The sequence below is a fragment of the Camelus ferus genome, chromosome 6 (genome assembly GCF_009834535.1).
Source record: "Camelus ferus isolate YT-003-E chromosome 6, BCGSAC_Cfer_1.0, whole genome shotgun sequence".
Lineage (NCBI taxonomy): Eukaryota > Metazoa > Chordata > Mammalia > Artiodactyla > Camelidae > Camelus > Camelus ferus.
In genome coordinates, this window is record NC_045701.1 from 93,050,561 (window position 1) to 93,067,370 (window position 16,810).

A 16,810-nucleotide genomic window follows, 5' to 3' on the forward strand; every position below is an offset into this window, starting at 1 on the left:
CGGTCTCCAGGGTCCCTTCTGACTTCACAATTCGGGGAGCCCAGAGCGGGGAGCCCAGCAAAGACTGAGTCCCAGCACCCCCACTTTTAGGAGCAGAGGCCAAGAGGGACCACGGTGGGGGCTCCCCTGGCCCTCGGGGACCATCATTACCACCCCCTATACATACCAGCCCACCCACCCCAGACCCCGCCTCATTTCACCCCACCCCCCGAAGAGTACGGGCAGGTTTCTGCCCCATAATCCAGATGGGGAAACCAAGGCTCCGAGAGGTCAGGTCATGTGTGTGAGCCCACGGGGGCAGGCGCAGGCCTCAGGCTCAGCCCCCTTCAGCCCTGGGCCGGTCGGGAAAGCCCCCTGGAGGGCGGCTGGCCTCCCCAGTGCCCTGCAGTGAGGGATGCGGCAGCCCCCTCTTGTCAGCCCCCTGCCCTCAGCTAAGGGTGCATTCACTGCAAAGACGTGCTCAGCTCTGGAGGGTCCACGAGGCCATGACCCTTGTTGCTTCTGGAAAAATATTGTTCGAGGCGTACACCACAACCCCAAGAATTCTGAAATTTGTCAACATCCTCACACCCACGAGATCACGCCAGGAAGCAGCCAGGACGGAGCCCACCAGGAAGCGTGCGGATGGGAGGGTACCAGGAGGCCAATCCGAGTTCCTAGAAGTTTCTGCAACTCCAGAAACAAACACAGAAGGCAGTGTTTCAAGTTTTAAATCTCAAGCAATGAAAACAAGGCAAACTGAAGATGCAGAAAAGATGGCCACAGAGAAGCGAGACAGGCCCCACGACGATCAGTTAGAGGTTCAGGTGTTTCTGTTTTTATTTGCACTTTGAGAAAGAGATACATTTAGGTTTAAGGATATTTACTTTCCGCTTAGCCGGAAGCAGAGTGGAAGCAGGACACCTGCTGTCAAACAGCAGTGGGGTGGGGGACGCAAGGCAGCGTCAAAGAGGTCCAGGGGGCCACTCAGGAGCCTGGCGGCAGCCCGCCCTCCCTGTCCAGCCCTGGAGGGCCTCCCCAGCCCACTGCATGGGCGCACAGCTCCTGTCCCAGTAGCCCTCCTGGGGCCAGTTCTGCCTCTCCTGGAAGCCCCCCGGGGTGGGGATGTCTGGGGGTGCCAGGTGCAGCCAGCCTGAGACAGCCCCAGTGTCTGCAACAGCCCCGCCCTGCAGGTGGCCTTGTGGGGAAGTGGACTCAGGTCTCTGCTAGCCTGACCGAGGGGCTGCCCAGACCGACTCTGGGCAATCCACGAATGCCAAGCGCAGACTCAAACCTGCAGCAGACCCTCAGTTCCAGAAGCCCACATCCCATCCCTGCTCCGTCCAGGGCCCAGGTGGCTGCTGCCTGATGGGGGACCAGGCAGACGAGGAGCTCTCAGGGGCGGACAACATCCCCACAGCTGGTGGACTAGGCTGGGCAGGTCTCCTTAGAGCCTCAGCAACTGTCAAAACACCTCCCCCCAGGACCCCGCCCAGAATAGGGCCAGGTCCCGGGACCAGACCTTCAGAGATGCCAGGAACCTCAGCTGCCCTGAACCCAAGCCCCACCCACCCACCCTCCCAAGATGCCAGGCAAGCAGCATCACGACAAGTGATCTGCAGCCTCGCTTCCCGGACGCAGGCTGCCCCCTACCCCGGCATCTCAACCCAGGCCCAGACCGGAGGCCTCTGGAGGCTCCGTGCCCCCACCCCCCTCTCTGGGGGACCAAACTAGTCGCTGGCAGTGAGAGCCATTGATGTGGGGAGCAAACCAGAGCACGAGGGCCAGCCCAGAAAGCCGAAATAGTTGACTGAGCCCCAGGGAGGGTGGGATGGGCTTTTACACCTTGGGCCCCTCCCCCTCCCCCTCTCGCTCCTGGACAGGACACAGGAGACAGTGCGCAGGTGCGGAAGGGGAGGAGGGGGGTCCACAGCCAAGCACGAGTTCCTCACCACTGAGCCCCAGGTTCCCAGTTCCCCTCGCTCGTCCTTCACTGGCCACTGGGGGACAGGGTTGTGCCCTTGGGGCCTCCTGAGATGGGAGGGCAGCCCCTCCTCTGGGGTGCTGGGGGCGCTGGGGGCACCCTGTGGACAAGTTGTGCAGGGAGCTGCCTGATGCACACACCGCATGTCCTGGCCGTTCCGGTCTCCACCCACACGCATACTCCCACACACCTGTGCATGAGCACACCCACGTGCACACTCTCACGTGCACATGCACACACCCACATGCACACACACTCACCCTTCCCATGCAGACCCACGCTCACACGCGTGCTCACGCGTGCACACACCGATCACTATGCACGCACACCACACACATATCCACACCCTCACGTGACCTCACAGGTACAGACATCCGTGGTGGCACCTGCCTCCCCCACCCCCTGAGAGACGATGCCCCCCACACCCAGAGGGCAGCCCTCACCCCTGTCAGCCGCCATGCTCGTGGTAGGGATGGGGTGCCCGGGAGGGCGGGTCACGCAATGCGTACAGGGCTGGGGGGAGACATGCAAGGCAAGGCGGGGCTGGGCAGAGCCCTGGTCCCTGCCCCGGGGCAAGCCGCGGGCCCCCCGGGGCCCGCCCGCCAAGCCTAGATGACAGCGCTCCTCTCATCCTGGAAGGTGGTGCGGGAGGCCGGCCTGGCCAGCAGCAGCTCCTTCTCAGTGGACCAGGTTGTCCAGCAGGTCCTCCTGGCGGTAGTTGTGGTAGACTTTCAGGAAGGCCAGGACGGTGATGGCCAGCCAGGCCAGCCACGAGGCCCAGAGGCCGAACTGCAGAGGGCAGAGGGCAGAGGGCAGTGTCGGGGGCCGGCCAGACTCAGTGTTCGCCGCTCGGCGCACCCCCGCCTGCCCCTCGGGAAAAGGACACGACCCGCTGGGCGAGGGATGAGCTGCTGCAGGGACAATGGGGACGTCACCCCGGGTGGGGGCCCGGGAGGAGCTGCGGCCGGCTCAGCGCCACCGAGAGCTTGTTCCCTCCCGAATGGGGCTCCTCCACTCGCTGGAACAAATTGACCTTTATCTGCTGTTTCCAAACAGTTGAAGGGGAAACAATTTAATCAGAATCAGGCTCCAGCCGCAATTAAACTAACTGGTTGGAGGGTATTTGTCATCAGACCCAGCTCGCACCTTCCTTAATCTAATTGGCACAAATTAGGGCTGGAGCATTTCCCACTAAATTTGTGTGAAGCTGTCTCTGGCAGTTTCCGCTCATCTTAGCGAAGAAGTTTTACACCCAGACGACATCCAGCCACCCCCCCCTCCAAGAAGGCTTCTCGTCTTGGAAAGAGTCCCCAGAGCAGCCACTGGCCAGTGCGGGTCCAGAAGTGAACCCGGGTGCTGGCAGGCCCTGCTCGGCGCTGAAAGGACCCACTCCTGCCCGGGCGCCCTGCCGTCAGTGCCATCAGGGTCAGATGTGGATTTCAAGGGACAGGCCCTCTTTGACCACATGTCCTGATACGCCTGTGCTCCAGCAGGTGGGGTCCCCAGAGTTGCCCCGTGGCCTCCTGGGGGGCAGGGCTGAAGGAGGAGGGTCTCCCCCCCAACCCGCAGTGGCTGGGGAGGCCACCAAATGCACAGGCTGGGCCTCCTCCTGGGACACGCTTCATCAGACACCGCTGGGGAGTCGCTGTGAGCCCTCGAGCGTCTGTCTGAGGGCGCACATGGTGCCAGGACCAGAACCCAGACCCCCGGCCCCAGCACTGCAGACCCAGCATGACACCTGGGTTCCTTTCTGGCACCATCAGGCCCAGGGCACTCCCTCACTCCACGGCCTCCTCACTGCTTAGGTCATGCTGTTTGCTCCTCCTAGGACATCCTGCACCCCAACTCTCCCCACCCTCCTGCAACAACCCCTCTCAGTCTCCAAGATCCAGCCCTCCTCCGGGAAGCCTGCCTGACTGCTCCCCCAGCATAGCGCTCACTCAGCTGCACCTCCTCAGCCTGGCACCATCCTTAACTACAATCTGTTTCCTCCCCCGATGGGGGTTTGGGGCTGGGCTGTGCACACAGTTTATGTTCAGCAGTGAATGGCCCCCTCCCCAACAATACCTCTCTCTCCCACCAGGGCGGCCCCACCCACCTGGAAGCCCCACCCACCTGGGCAACGGCAAACTGGTCATAGAAGGCAGAGTTGTCCACGTTCAGCTCCAAGTCGATGTCCTGGAGCTCTTCGCAGCTGAAACGGCAAGTCGCGGGGGTGGGAGTTGACTGCGGGCCACAAAGCATGGGGAGCAGTGGAGCATCACCCACTAATGGTGAGGGGCTGTCCCCAAGGTGGGGCAAACAGGGAGACTCAATGCCCTCTCCGTGGAGCCAGGAACCTGCAAACGCAGCCCCCATCTGGCCTTGGACCACAGGGGACACCAGCGCCAGCCTCCGCTCTCCTGGAGACTCTGGCCCTGGCCCCACTGCCCCACAGCACTGCAGAGTCAGGGGCTTCCAAAGCAGGGGTGAGGGGTGCTACTCTAGCTCCCGGGTCCCCAGACTGAGCTGCACAGTGGCCAACGGGAGCCCTGTGGGCACCCATGGGGGCAGCACCCCCCCGACCTGCTCGCCCTTCACCTCCTGGGGCTGGAAGCACAGGCCAACAGAACCAGTGGGGACAAGCAGGGCAAACCACAAGACCCTAGTGACCTCCATAGACCCCCTGTCCCTGAGCAGGCCAGGTCGGGCTGGGCCGCAGAAGCCTGGAATGAATGAGGCCTGGGCTTAGGGGCCTGTAGCATTGCGAGATGTCAGGACACATTAACGGGAGCATGATGCCCAGAGAGAGGGAGGCCAGAGGCCCAGGCACGCTCTGGAAGGGGCAGCAGGATGGGGCTGAAGGGCTGGAAATGGTGTTTGTGACAGTGAAGAAACTCGTGGCATCTTTCTGGAGAAGCCCGTGGCCACACCCAGGGGCCTGCCCACGCTCTGAGGGCCCTCAGGGCTGAGGGAGCAGGTGGCTGGGGCCCAGCTGGGAGGGCTCAGCTCCACATGGGCGAGACCCTGCCCCACAGAGGGGCTGCCTTGGGTGCGGACCCCGAAGCAGCTACCCACCCAGGGTGCTCAAAGGTCCCTCTGTTGTGTGCCCCAGGCTTCCGCAGAGGCCCCTCGGGGGCCCCCGGGGTGGACATGCAGGATAAGCGGGTATGGTCCCCCCAACCCCCACCCATTTTGGCTCTTTTGTCCATTTTATTCGTTGAGGTTCCAGGTCTGCTTTTGCTTAAGGAAAGAATCTGGAGCCTCTGGAAGAGGTGACCCCAGGGTCCCTGCCTTTCCAGGGGCCTGGCCTGGGGCACTGGACGATGCCTCTTAGGGCTGGGCAGTGGAGAGCCCTACGCCGGGGACCAGGCAGTCCCTGGGCTCCACCTCGGGCCACCCCCAAGCCAGAGATGGCCCCTCTCAGGGCCCAGCGCAGTCGTCCTGGCTCCAGAGGCCTCTGTCCTCAACCCCCTCTGACCAGAAGCTTCTGCTCCTGTCCCTTCCTTCACCACCCCTGTCACCTCCACCCCCATCTTCCAAGCCCTCAGGGACCAAAGCCCCCAGTTACCGCCCCCGGGCCCAGGCCTCTGCCTCCTACAGCAGTGCAGAGTCGGGTCTCCAGGGCCGTCCACTGCGTGGCCACGTGTAAACTTCTGGGACCTGGCATCCACTCACGTGCCAGCAATGTTGGGGCCGCTGGAATCTCTGACCTCCTGGGCCTCCATCCCTCACCCTGGATCCACCTCCAGGGCTCTTGAGGGCCCTGCTTCTGTGTGAGGCTCAGGGTCCCTGAACTGAGAAGGGGGTCAAGGGGGAGGGCCCCAGGGAAGGGCTGGCCAGGTGTGCACAGGTGGGGCACAGGTGGGGACACAAGTGGGATGAGCGAAGCTGTGGGCTCAGTGGGGGGGCAGGCAGGTTCATGCAGGAAGACATCGTCCAGGAAGTGGTGGGCAGGGCCCAGGGCACACCTGTGGGGCACGGTGCCCTTCTCCGTGATGGCGTCGCACCACATGGTAAAGCCCACGCTCACGATGGTGCTGGCGATGAAGACAAGGAAGACCACGAAGGCGCTGACCAGCAGGTTCAGGAAGGCGTAGAGGAAGGAGCTGCAGTGAAGGCAGGGGTCGGGGAGGACACTGAGCGCCACACCAGATCCACCACGCCCCTGCAGGACCAGGACCCTCAGGTTTCCAGCAGGGGTCTGGGCCCCTGGTGAAGGGGCGAGGCCACCAGGGGCCACTTCCCCTCCTGCAGCTTCCCCTGCCCCTGCAGTCCCCTGTGCTGGCTCGGGCCCCCCACCCCATCCTCCCCAAGCCTGGGGGCAGGAGCGCTGTCAGCATCCTACAGGGGAGGTGGGGCCACTGTTCAAACCCAAGGCCACTCGGTTCCAAAGACTGGGATCCAGCACACGTGCTGAAAAGGCCAGACAGCTTTTCAAGGTGGACCCCCCTGGCAGTCATCCTTCACGGCCATGTGGCCACTCGGTCATCAACGCAGTGGGCCTGGACCTGCACTGGGGCTGTGTGACCCTGCTCTGATTTCTCCACTGAAGCCTGAAAGGCCAAGGAGTGACCAGGGCGGGTGCATGGGGGACCCAGGAGGCTGGGTCGCAAGGGCAGACCTAGCTTGGGGCCAGCCAGGGCCTCTCTGGGGTCCACACAGGAATGACCCCCACTGGGGTGCTTTCAGAGGGCAATGTGTGCTCTCTGACAGCACGAGGAAGGATACACGTGGCCAGACACTCACCCACCCCACCAGACTCTCCTGCCTGCCTGCAAGCATCCACTACCCCGCCATCTCTGAATCTCCCCTCAGATTCAGAGTCCTATGTGAGAGCAGGTGGCTGAGCTGAGGCTGGGGTGGGGACACAGGACTGTCCCACGGGATGCGGGCCAGAGGGGAACCCCGTCAGGTGGGACGGCAGCCCAGGCCCTCCTCGAACCTGCCAGCAGATTTGATGTGAGCATCAGTGCTTTCAGTTTGTCAAGTCTGAGGGAGCTGATCGACCAAATCTGGCTTCACGGTGAACATTTACTAAAGAAGGTGTCAGCTGGAATCTCAGCCAGGAAAACATCCAGGTCACTGTCACTGGACGTGGTAACCACAGGCCGAGGCCAAGCCAGGATGCGTGCATTTCTCCTGCCTCCGATCTCCTTCTCTGGTTTATCCACCACTGGACAGGCACCTTTGAGCATCCACCCACCCACCCATGCTGGGGCCCGAGGACAAAGAAACAAGGACACCAGCCCAGGAGGTGCCTCAGCCGATGGGCGGAGGATAAACCGAGGTCACCAGTGCCCAACTCGCAGCACGAGTGGTGGCAGGAACCGTCTGTGTCTCTGGGGAAAGATCCCACAGGCCTGTCGTCAGCACAAGCTCGCCTGCACTCACGGGGCACCCGTGGTCCTCGCCCAGCTCCGTGTCAAGGTTGTGGGTTTACTGTGCTTGAGTCTGGGCGCTGCCCACACCCTGTGGTGGTTCATCGTGTGAGGGAGGGCGTTCCTGCTGCCGGAACCAGATCACGGGGGCTGCTGTCTCCCTCCCATCCTCCGCCGGGGGAGCCAGCCTGAGTCACAACAGCAATGACCTCTCTCCCTGGATCCTGGCTGAGTTCAGGCAACGGGGTCCCGGTGGGGACAGGAGGGTGGGAAGAGAGGGAGTGAGTTCACCCCCACCCTCCAGGGGGCTGCGTGGGCCAGCTGTGTCCCTCCACCAAAGGTCCACATTCCCCTCTAGGTGGCCTCTTCCTCATAACCCTCCCTGCCCGGTCCCTCAGCCCACACCTGGCCCCGCTCTGGCCCTCTGGCTGTCCTCGCTTGGGCGGCCATCCTTCTCCGGCCAGGACCCTGACAGACACAGTTCTGAACTACAGAACATCCGTCCCTGGGCCCTTGAAGCAGCGGTCAGGGGTCGATAGTTATAAAGAGGGGTTCGTTACAGCCCCCCAGAAGCCGTAACCAGGCGCAGCTGGGTGTCACACCCCCCCAGCCCCTCTGCCAGTTGCGTGACCTTTACTCTGGGGCCCTTGATTTCTTCCTCTAGAGGACAATTGGATAATGAGGGCCCTCCACCCCGAGTCACAGTGGGAACTGGGAGCCGGTGTGGGCGGAGGGCGGGGGGGCTGCCGGGCTGCTCACGAGCCCCCACTCCGCCCCAGGAGGGACGAGGCCCGCTGCCCAGGCCCGCACAGGCCTGCTGCTCTCTGAGCCTCACACCAGATGTGCTCGAGCCCTGGGGCTGGAGCCGGGGTCCTGTGGGAGCCGGGGATGTGGGAGGGGGTTGGAGGGGCTGCTGAGTCACCTCAGGAACCAGACTTGCAGGCTGGATTGGCGCCAGCTGTGCCCCATGTGGGGCAGTGTGAGGCCCAGCGGGGCTCAGGGATGCGGGAAGGCCCAGTCCCCCGGAGCCCCATTTCCTGGGAGCTGGTGCCCCGAGGATATAGAGGTTACCCAGAGCCTACACCCCGACACCTCCAGTCAGAGAGCACGGCGGTCCTTGGGAGTCGGACGGAGTGGGAGAGACTAGCTTCCACAGACAGAGCAAAGAAGCAGGTGGCTCTTGGCACAGAAGTTCAGCCGGTTCCCTGGGTGCCCTCCAGCTGCTGGCAGCCCTCTGCCGTTCCCTCAAGCATCCCATCCCCGGCAGGCCTCCTGGGGGAGGGATGGTCAGGGAGCAGAGAGCAGTGGGCGGGCCACCCACCCCGGGCCAGGTCCTGCTCCCTCTTCTGGGGGAGGGGCTGCAGCTGTCACATTCTGTCCCGAATTCCAGAGGTGCACGCAGGACTCCTCATTCCCTACGTGGATGGAAGCTCCCTCAGGGTACCCCAGCACGGAAGGCCTGGGTCACAGTGGGCCTGCTGCAGAGCTGCTCCTGCCCATCTCCAGAGAAGGTTTGCAACACAGCCTCTGAGAGCTGGAAACCCCAGACAGTCCTGCCACATGCCTATTAAATGGGCACAATTTGTGGGTCTCTATCCCACGAGATGGGGAGGGGCACCGTCCTTGGGTCACCAGCATCTCACAGCCTCCTCCTCATCTCGTTGGTTTCTGGTCAGTTTCCTGGGCATTTGCTTGGGCTTTGCAGAGTTTTGAAGAATCGGGTGTGTGCAGAGCCTCATTTGGCCCCAGCCCTCCAGAGTTCACTACACCACTTCCGTTCCCTCCCTCCCAGAGGACAGGCCAGGGCCGCCGTCAGGAATGGGAGCCCGGCACACACAGGGTTAACTCCATCTTCCTCCTGTCACTTCTCAGGGTGCCCTGCCTGGATGTGCCGTCTCCATGGCGACAGGGATCCTGGGAAGCCCTGGGAGCGATTTGCAGGCAGAGGGACACGTGTTGGCAGGCAGATGGGTTGTTTTAACCCAGTGCTCCCCAGCCATCAATCACAAACCACTGCCACCTGGACAGCCAAGCTGCCCCAGGCCCCCAGGTCCCCAGGCCCCCATCCCTGAGACTCCCCCTCATTTCTCCATGGCCAGAAACGGCCAGCACCCCAGGAAGCCACAGGTGCCACTGACTCTCCAGTCAGCAACCAGGATGATGTCCCCCCTGGGCGAAAAGCCCTTCACACCGCATGGCACAAGCCATCGGGGTCCCCACTCTGCTCAGGGACACACCCTGCACAAGGAGGGAGCTGGCACCATGGACAGTGCCTGACACATGAGCTCGAGACTCAGCCCTGAGGAAGAGTAGGGCTCCACCCGTGGTCTCAGTGAGGGTCCCAGATGGGCTCTGAAGTTAGTTGCACACAGGCAGGGCCCGCTAAAAACCCAAGTCTGACAAGGGCAGTGATGTCTTCCGTGGGTTGAGCATCCAGTGGCCCTCAGTGGCCCTGAGAGCCCTTTCCATCACACGGGCTCTCTCTGCTGGCCCTCCCCAGCCTCCTGCTGTCCCGAGTCCCCTCACTGACCTGGCGCCTGCCTGCCTGCCTGGTCTATACAGCTTGACCAACAATAGGACGGGAATTGGCTGCCCTCAGCTGATCATCCTGCTGGTGGCTGGCTGACATCGCAAGCCCGGAGGGCTGACCCCTCGGCCAGACAGTGAATCTGCAAAGCACCAGGAGAGGCTCTGTGAAGCAGGATGCAGGAATCTTTCTGTCAGTCATTCAACAATCGCTAATTTGGTGACTCCTGGGCACCATGCCCTGTCCATGCCTTGAGCATAAAGGGTGAATAAGGAGTACATCCACCCAGGTCCCCGCAGATGGATAGCCACAAGGGGATGACCTGATCCTACCACCAGAACTAAGATGAAGGGATGACACTTTGAACAGATGTCATCACAGCTGATTGACTTCCAACTGGATTGTGTGGTGGACAAGGTGGGGGGCAGGCAGCTGCACCACCACGTGGTCCTGGCCAGTAATTCTGATGGCCAAGAAGGACATTCAGCAGCAGATGTCCCTGGGGAGGAGAAGGCTGGCCCCATGTTGGCTGCCATGATGGAAGCTGGACAGCAGCCATCAGTTGGTGGGACATGTGAGCCCCTGGTATGGATGCAGAAGGACAGAAGACCAGAAAGTTTCTCCCAACAAGGGAATGGGCACAGGAGGCACAAACACTCCCAAGCCTCAGCTTTCTATCTGTGAAATGGAGATGGGGATGGTTTCACAGAGCTGATGGGCAGCTCCGGTGAGATGAAAAGACAGAAGCTGTCCCTAGGTCTGCTGCCCAATTTGTGTGAAATGGACAGCCCTGTGTGTCCAGGACTCCTTTCCTGAAGGCTCTGGGACTCTTAGCTCCCCCTGGCCTGCTCCCAGCCTCTGGTGGCCTCTCTGAAATCTCACATTGCTCACAACCACAAGGGCTGGGCCTCACCTAGAGAGCTGCTTCTGCGTCCTTGCCAGGTATGCTAGGTAGACACTGAACGCCTTGAGGCCACTTGTCTTGTAGGAACAAGCTGGCATGGTGGACATGAGCTGATGGCCAAACCATGGCCCCCACAAGGCCTGTGCCCACCCCCCTCAGCTTCCCAGACTGCAGGGCTGTCATCGCACCCCACCTGCTGGCTGTCCCTCCTCTCCCTCAGACCCTGCCTGGTAATCAGAGATGCTTCTCCAGGCCCGATCTGTGCTGCAGACACTGTCTGGGTAACGCCTGGGCTTGGCAATATGGGTGCCGATGACGGTCCCGCAGGACACCAGCCATCGGGCTCACCCCGGGCAGACCTCCTGCTCCATAGCACCTGAGGCCTCCCTGGGCTGACACGTGGCTTCTGCAGACCCCTAGTCTGGAACCTCAGTGCAGTGGGTTGAATTGCACCCACCAAGTCTTCACCCCCATTCTTATACTAACCTGGGAATGAGAACTTACTTGGAATAGGGTCTTTGCAGGTGTCATTAAGCTACAGACCTCAGGACGAGGTCACCCAGGATTTAGGGTGAGCCCGAAATCTAGTGACTGGTGTCCTTATGAGAAGAAAAGGAAGGACAGAGGAGAGGCCATGTGAAGACAGAGACAGAGATCGGAGTGATAAAGGCCCCAGCCGAGGAGCAAGGGCTGCAGGCAGCCACCGGAGGTTAGGAAGATGCCTGGAAAGGATTTTCCCTCCAGAGAGAACCAGTCCTAACCACACCTTGACTTTGGACTTCTGGCCTCAGAACTGCGAGAGAATACATTGCTTTAAGCCGCCAGCTTGCGGCACTGTGTTACAGGAGCCCAAGAAGCCTGTCCGTGTGGGTTGCTGGGGCTTCGCCCCTCCTCGCGGGGTCTGCCCCAGGCCCCCTACCCCACACAGCCTTGGCTGTGCCTCTCCTCTTCATTCTGCAGCTCCCTTCCTCTCTCCAGCCCCTCTTTCCACTGGGCCAGAGCCAAGCTGAGAGCTCTCAGGAGGCCCCGCCTCCCCACACCCTTGGAGCCCTCCTGCCTCCCTAAAAGGAGGGGAAAGCCACTAAAGACTGCCAATAGCTGATGGATGGGGGTGAGAGTGGGGCTGAGTTTGGGAGAAGGCCTGGACTTCCCATGTGGATGTGAGGGCAGGTGACAGGCAAGAATAGCCTCCCAGGACCTCTGCAGGAGCTTTGGCTGCCGCAGGATACAGCGACCCACTGCCCGGGCATGGGTGGGGCCACAGAGGGTCCCACGGGGGTGGAGGCCCATGGAGCGCTACTGGCTGAGGACCCCGCCTCAGGGAACCACATCCCACTCTCTCACGAACTAGTGCCAGGCGAGGAAAAGGTGACGAGGAAAATGGAGGCCAGGAGGAAAGGGGGCTTGTGAGGAAAGGACAGGACAGGACTTCACACACCTGCTGCTCCCTGTCCTGCATCCCCCACAGGTGTGAGAGCTAGAGGTGGGCCTCGAGGGGCTTCCCTCTGGCTTTCCTCTGGCTTCCTCCGTCACCCTTCCCAGGACGATGGGGATGAGGGGAGGATTCCCAGGAAGCGTGGTAGCCACCTGCCTGCCTGGTCTCTCCCTATCCAGCGCAGGTGGGAGCAGGCCCCAACCCGGGTGGGAGCTGTCCGCGGTGCTGACGGGTGTGGGCCCGGCGGAGCCAGCCAGGGAGGTCCGAGTGGGCTCCGGGGTGACGGTGCAAAATTTGCACCGGAGGCGTGTATGGTGATGAGCACTTGGGGAGGGAAGCACTGGCCCTGCACGGAGAACGGGTGATCGTCATTGTCCCTGGGTTCTGCATGTAGACAAAGGGCAGTTTGCGTGAAAGTGGTGAGGGTCCAAAGTTGCTATTTTCTGGCCTCTGAGAACCCGGGAAGGTGGAAGGACTCACACTCCTCCTTGGGGGAGGAGAGTCTGGGGGCGCTGTGGGCACAGAATGGGCGCCGTGTCCGAGGCGAGGGCTGCGTCTGTTGGAGCAGGGCGGCCGCGAGGCCCCCACTTACCCCTCGTGTCCTTTGCAGAGGAAGAAGAGCGTGCGCCAGGCGTGCGCGGCGGCGAGCAGCAGCGAGAGGAGGCTGGCGAGCAGGCTGAAGCGGCAGGCGGCCGGCGGGCCCCACTCCTGCACCGTGAAGCGCTCGCGCTCCTGCACCGTCAGGTTGGCGCTCAGCCACATGCCCTCGGTGAAGAGCAGGCAGCGGCCGCGGAAGTCGTGGCCGTTCTCGGACAGCGGCACCACCACCACGAAGCTGAACAGGAAGGCCAAGAAGTAGCAGACGCACTGAGCGAAGAGGAAATTGTTGAGCGCCATGGCCGGGACAAGCGGGCCGAGGATGCAGCCGGAGGAGGCCGCAGGGCCGATCTGGCTACACGGGGCGAGGGGCGCGGCCCGGGAGCAGAGGCCGCGGGTGTCTCCCCGCTCCGCGCGCAGGCCAGGCCGGAGCCGCGCGGGAGGCTGCGCAGTGGCGGCGCCGGCGGGTCCTGCGCACCCCGCCCGGGACGCGTGCGCATCGGCCAAGCGCGGGCCGCCCCTAGGGTCAGCACCACGGACAGCTACCGGCGGGCGGGGGAAGGGGGCAAAGGACAGTGGGTGGTGCGGGCCACGCCAGAGACAGGGTGCGCCGTGCAGAAGCAGAATTTCCGGAAACCAAGAGAGGGACGGGGAATATTGCTGCATCAGCTCATCCAGCCTCGACTCTGTGCCATTAACGGTACCAGTGTCGGCCTGGCTTAGGATGGTTCCCGTGTCCCCGGGTCTCCCAATAGCGCTAAGGAAAGGAGTCTAGGAGAGAGATGTCCAGAGGGACGTCTCCAAGATGCCCACAGTGAGAGGTGGGAGTGAGGTCTTCAGTCCAGGCTGGAACGATTCTTTCTCAGGGTTCCCGGAGCGTGTGAAGTATGAGGGGAAAGGGACAAAGAGGCGAGGAGTGCGAGTGGATGAAAATGGCACAGAGGTCATCCACAGGGAGATGGGGGTGGTGAACTGGGTGCCTGGAGGAGGGAGTGGGTCTGGGAGGTATCTGTGCTTCTCCAGCACAGCGTCCTGAAAAGGGGCCTCTGTTACAATGCCTGACACGACCAGGGCCCTGAGCTGATATTTGTAAGATAAACAGTGGTGCCCCGGGCACCTCATTAAGACAGCCTTTGCTGAGGTGGAATCTACCGATGCATTAATTAATAGAATGAATGCCTTTTCTAGTTCCCTTTAAGGCTAAGCCACGTTTAGTCCAATTCCCAGAATGAGGAAGTCCTCCTCAAAGAAACTGCCGAGCGGTGTAAAATCACATCAGCATCTTTGTTGCAAGCACTAAAAAATCTTTTTGTTTTATTGCCAAAGTAGTATATGCTCATTCTTTTAAAGTCAAGTCATACAGATCGCATAAAATAAAAGGACAACTCCTTCCCATTCCCCCTTTCTGCTGAGCATGTGAGCACACACACCCCAACGTACACAAACGCTTCACCCTGTGCATACCATTCTGCAGGCTGGCTCTTTGTCTCAGCAATACATCACAGACATTACTCCCTGCCTGCACACAGAGACCCACTTCATTCTTCTTAATAACTGCAGAACACTCCATAACAATGACGAGTCCACAATTTGCATAACTACCCCTCTTTCGGTGGCTGATTAATGTCTTCCATTTTTGCTATTTCAAATACTGTTGAGAACTGCCTGGCACATATATGCTTGTGCACTTGGACAAGTATTTCTTAGAAGAGGAATTGCTGGGTCATGAGGTATGCACATTTTAAGGGTTGGCAAAAATTGCCAAACTGGCCTCTTAAAATGTTGTACAAATTTATCTTCATAGCCATGTTTCAGACACCCTCTCCAAAAGTGAGAAAATCAATTGTCTTAAAATTCTATCCATCTTACATGGTACACATTGATGTGTAAACTTGGGTTTCTCTTATCGTTTTTTCCTATGCTAGTTACCATTTGTGATTTGTCTTCTGTGAATTGCACGTTCATTTTGCATTCACTTTAAAGCATACACTGAAGACCAGCCATAGGTCTGTGACAGCAAGCCTTCTCTTGCAGAATACATGTAGGCTTTCTGCTACTGTTGAGTTCCCCAATTCAACCAAAAGGAGCCTGCTCAGGAAATTCAGAGCCTCTCAATTTGAACAAGAGTGGAAATCTCACCCATCCATTACCCAGTGAACTGACTAATTTGAACACATCTGGGGGTCTTACACTTGAAGGGTTTGACCAAAACAAAAGAGACTATGACAGCTGAGAGGCAAGTGACCCAATGGGAAAACTACAGAAGAATTTGGAAAGGTTATTAAATATCTACCAATTTTAAAAGCACAAAAACTCCAGCATTTTTAGAGATGAGTTCTATTTAACTTTCAAAAGTCATGGAATTCCCTTGTGATTAAAATAATTTCAATCTATAGAAGATATGGAAAACTCCAAAATTCATTTTTTAAAAGTCAGCATTACACTAACGTTAAAACCCTTTTAGAATAATGAAGGAAAGAAACAACAAAAAATTTCATTTACAAATATTGACATAAAATTTTCAAAGAAAATACTGACATACTGAATACAGCCCAATGTAATAAGAAAATATGAACAAACAGAATTTATTAGAAATGGAAGAACAGCTTAGCTCTAAGAAATCTGTCAGTAATTTATTACATCAACAAATAATGGAGAAAAAAACAAAATTTTTGTCAAGAGATACCTAAAAGATATTCAAACATGGAATATGCATTCCTTTTTTTTAAGTCTATGTAGAATAAGAAGAAAACTACCTAAATATGATTTTTTAAGTTGCTTTCCTTAAAATAACATTAAAAACCTGCACTTGCTCAAATCAGAAGCAAGGTGGGGAGTCTCACTCCCACGATGGCTATTCACAGTCTGTCTGGCAGTTCTGCCTAATGAGACAAGTCAAGAAAACAAAGTAAGCAGCATATCCTGGAAACAAAGAGGCAAAATTTCACTTATTGGAGGACGATTACATACCCAGAATACTCAAGAGACTCTATTTAAGAACTACTAGAATTCACAAGAGGATTTTGTAAGATGACTGGACACAAGACAAGTATACAAAACGCAACAGCTGCTCTCTAAACCAGCGTGGTGGGTCCAAGTCCCTGGGAAACAGTCTCTGGGGCACTGGAACTTATGTGTGGCAGCGCCCGTAGAGGAGCAAGGCCACAGAAGTGAGCAGGGGTGGCTGGATTGGATGCAGCTCCAAGGGGGGCTCAGCCAGTCTCAAACTCTGAGGTCAGATGCTCCCGGGGAGATGCCCCAAGCTGAGACACCATCACACCTTGGCTCGCCCAGACCCACGTGCTGCATATAGACCCAGAGCTTCCTTAAAGCTCTGCGCATCGGAGAATTTTCCCCTCACCCCGCCTCCAGGGCAGACTTGGAGGTGATTCTCTAATCTGTCCCACAAACCCGCCTCTTGTAAGTGTTCCCAGGTGGATGCCAACAGACCTGCCCAAGCAGCTCAGCTGTGACTTTCACTGTGACTGTTCCTGATTTAGAGGCACCGTTTCCATGCTTGGTGGACTGCCGCTGGGGGGGCGTGACTTTATTATGTCGTGGGTCAGATAGAATCCAGGTCATGCTGGTCAGTCCCGCCTGTGTGGTCAATTGATGCCCCATGGTTAGCCCTCTGTCTCCACCAGGGCCCAGTAGCAAGTCAGGGGCTGCTGCACGAATGGTATTGATTCTTCTGCTGGTGGCCAGCCCTCGCTCCAGAACCTTAGGGTCTATGCCAGGATGATCCTGTTGGGGCTTGTAACGCCACATGGCTTCTTTTCCCACCATAAATACCTCTAACACCATTGACGTAAGACCTGCCCGTTTGCATGGCCCAAGCCCAAGGGCTGCCTCTTCCCCAACTGAGAATGTCTGCAGGGCCTTTCCTGCTCTGGACCCAATCAGAGCTGGAAGCCTCCCACGTCACTCAGCAAATGAGTCCAAGCAGGACCCCCAGATGTGGAATGTGTGATCTTCAGAACCCTAAGAGGCCTCCACATGATGTCCTCCCTCCCTCTGAGTGGTG

The 16,810-nt window shown here is 59.0% G+C and overlaps 1 protein-coding gene across 1 annotated transcript; it reads right to left on the reverse strand.

Moving 5' to 3' along the window:
• Positions 1-806: 806 nt before the first annotated feature.
• Positions 807-13,252, reverse strand: TMEM179 (transmembrane protein 179). The gene is made up of 4 exons (XM_006183548.3): positions 12,782-13,252; positions 5,914-6,051; positions 4,079-4,157; positions 807-2,752 (listed from the first exon to the last, which is right to left on the reverse strand). Exons 1-4 carry the CDS (start codon positions 13,084-13,086, stop codon positions 2,642-2,644), a joined length of 633 nt encoding a protein of 210 aa, XP_006183610.2. The 5' UTR covers positions 13,087-13,252; the 3' UTR covers positions 807-2,641.
• Between the last annotated feature and the right edge of the window lie 3,558 nt (positions 13,253-16,810).

Bases quoted from the DNA above. Each gene is read 5' to 3' on its own strand.
- TMEM179 (XM_006183548.3), bottom strand. From the start codon at position 13,086: ATGGCGCTCAACAATTTCCTCTTCGCTCAGTGCGTCTGCTACTTCTTG. The intron at 6,052-12,781 runs GTAAGTGGGGGC...CCTTCACTGCAG, and splicing joins CTCTGCAAAGGACACGAGGG to CTCCTTCCTCTACGCCTTCC. The intron at 4,158-5,913 runs GTGTGCCCTGGG...TTGCCGTTTCAG, and splicing joins AAGGGCACCGTGCCCCACAG to CTGCGAAGAGCTCCAGGACA.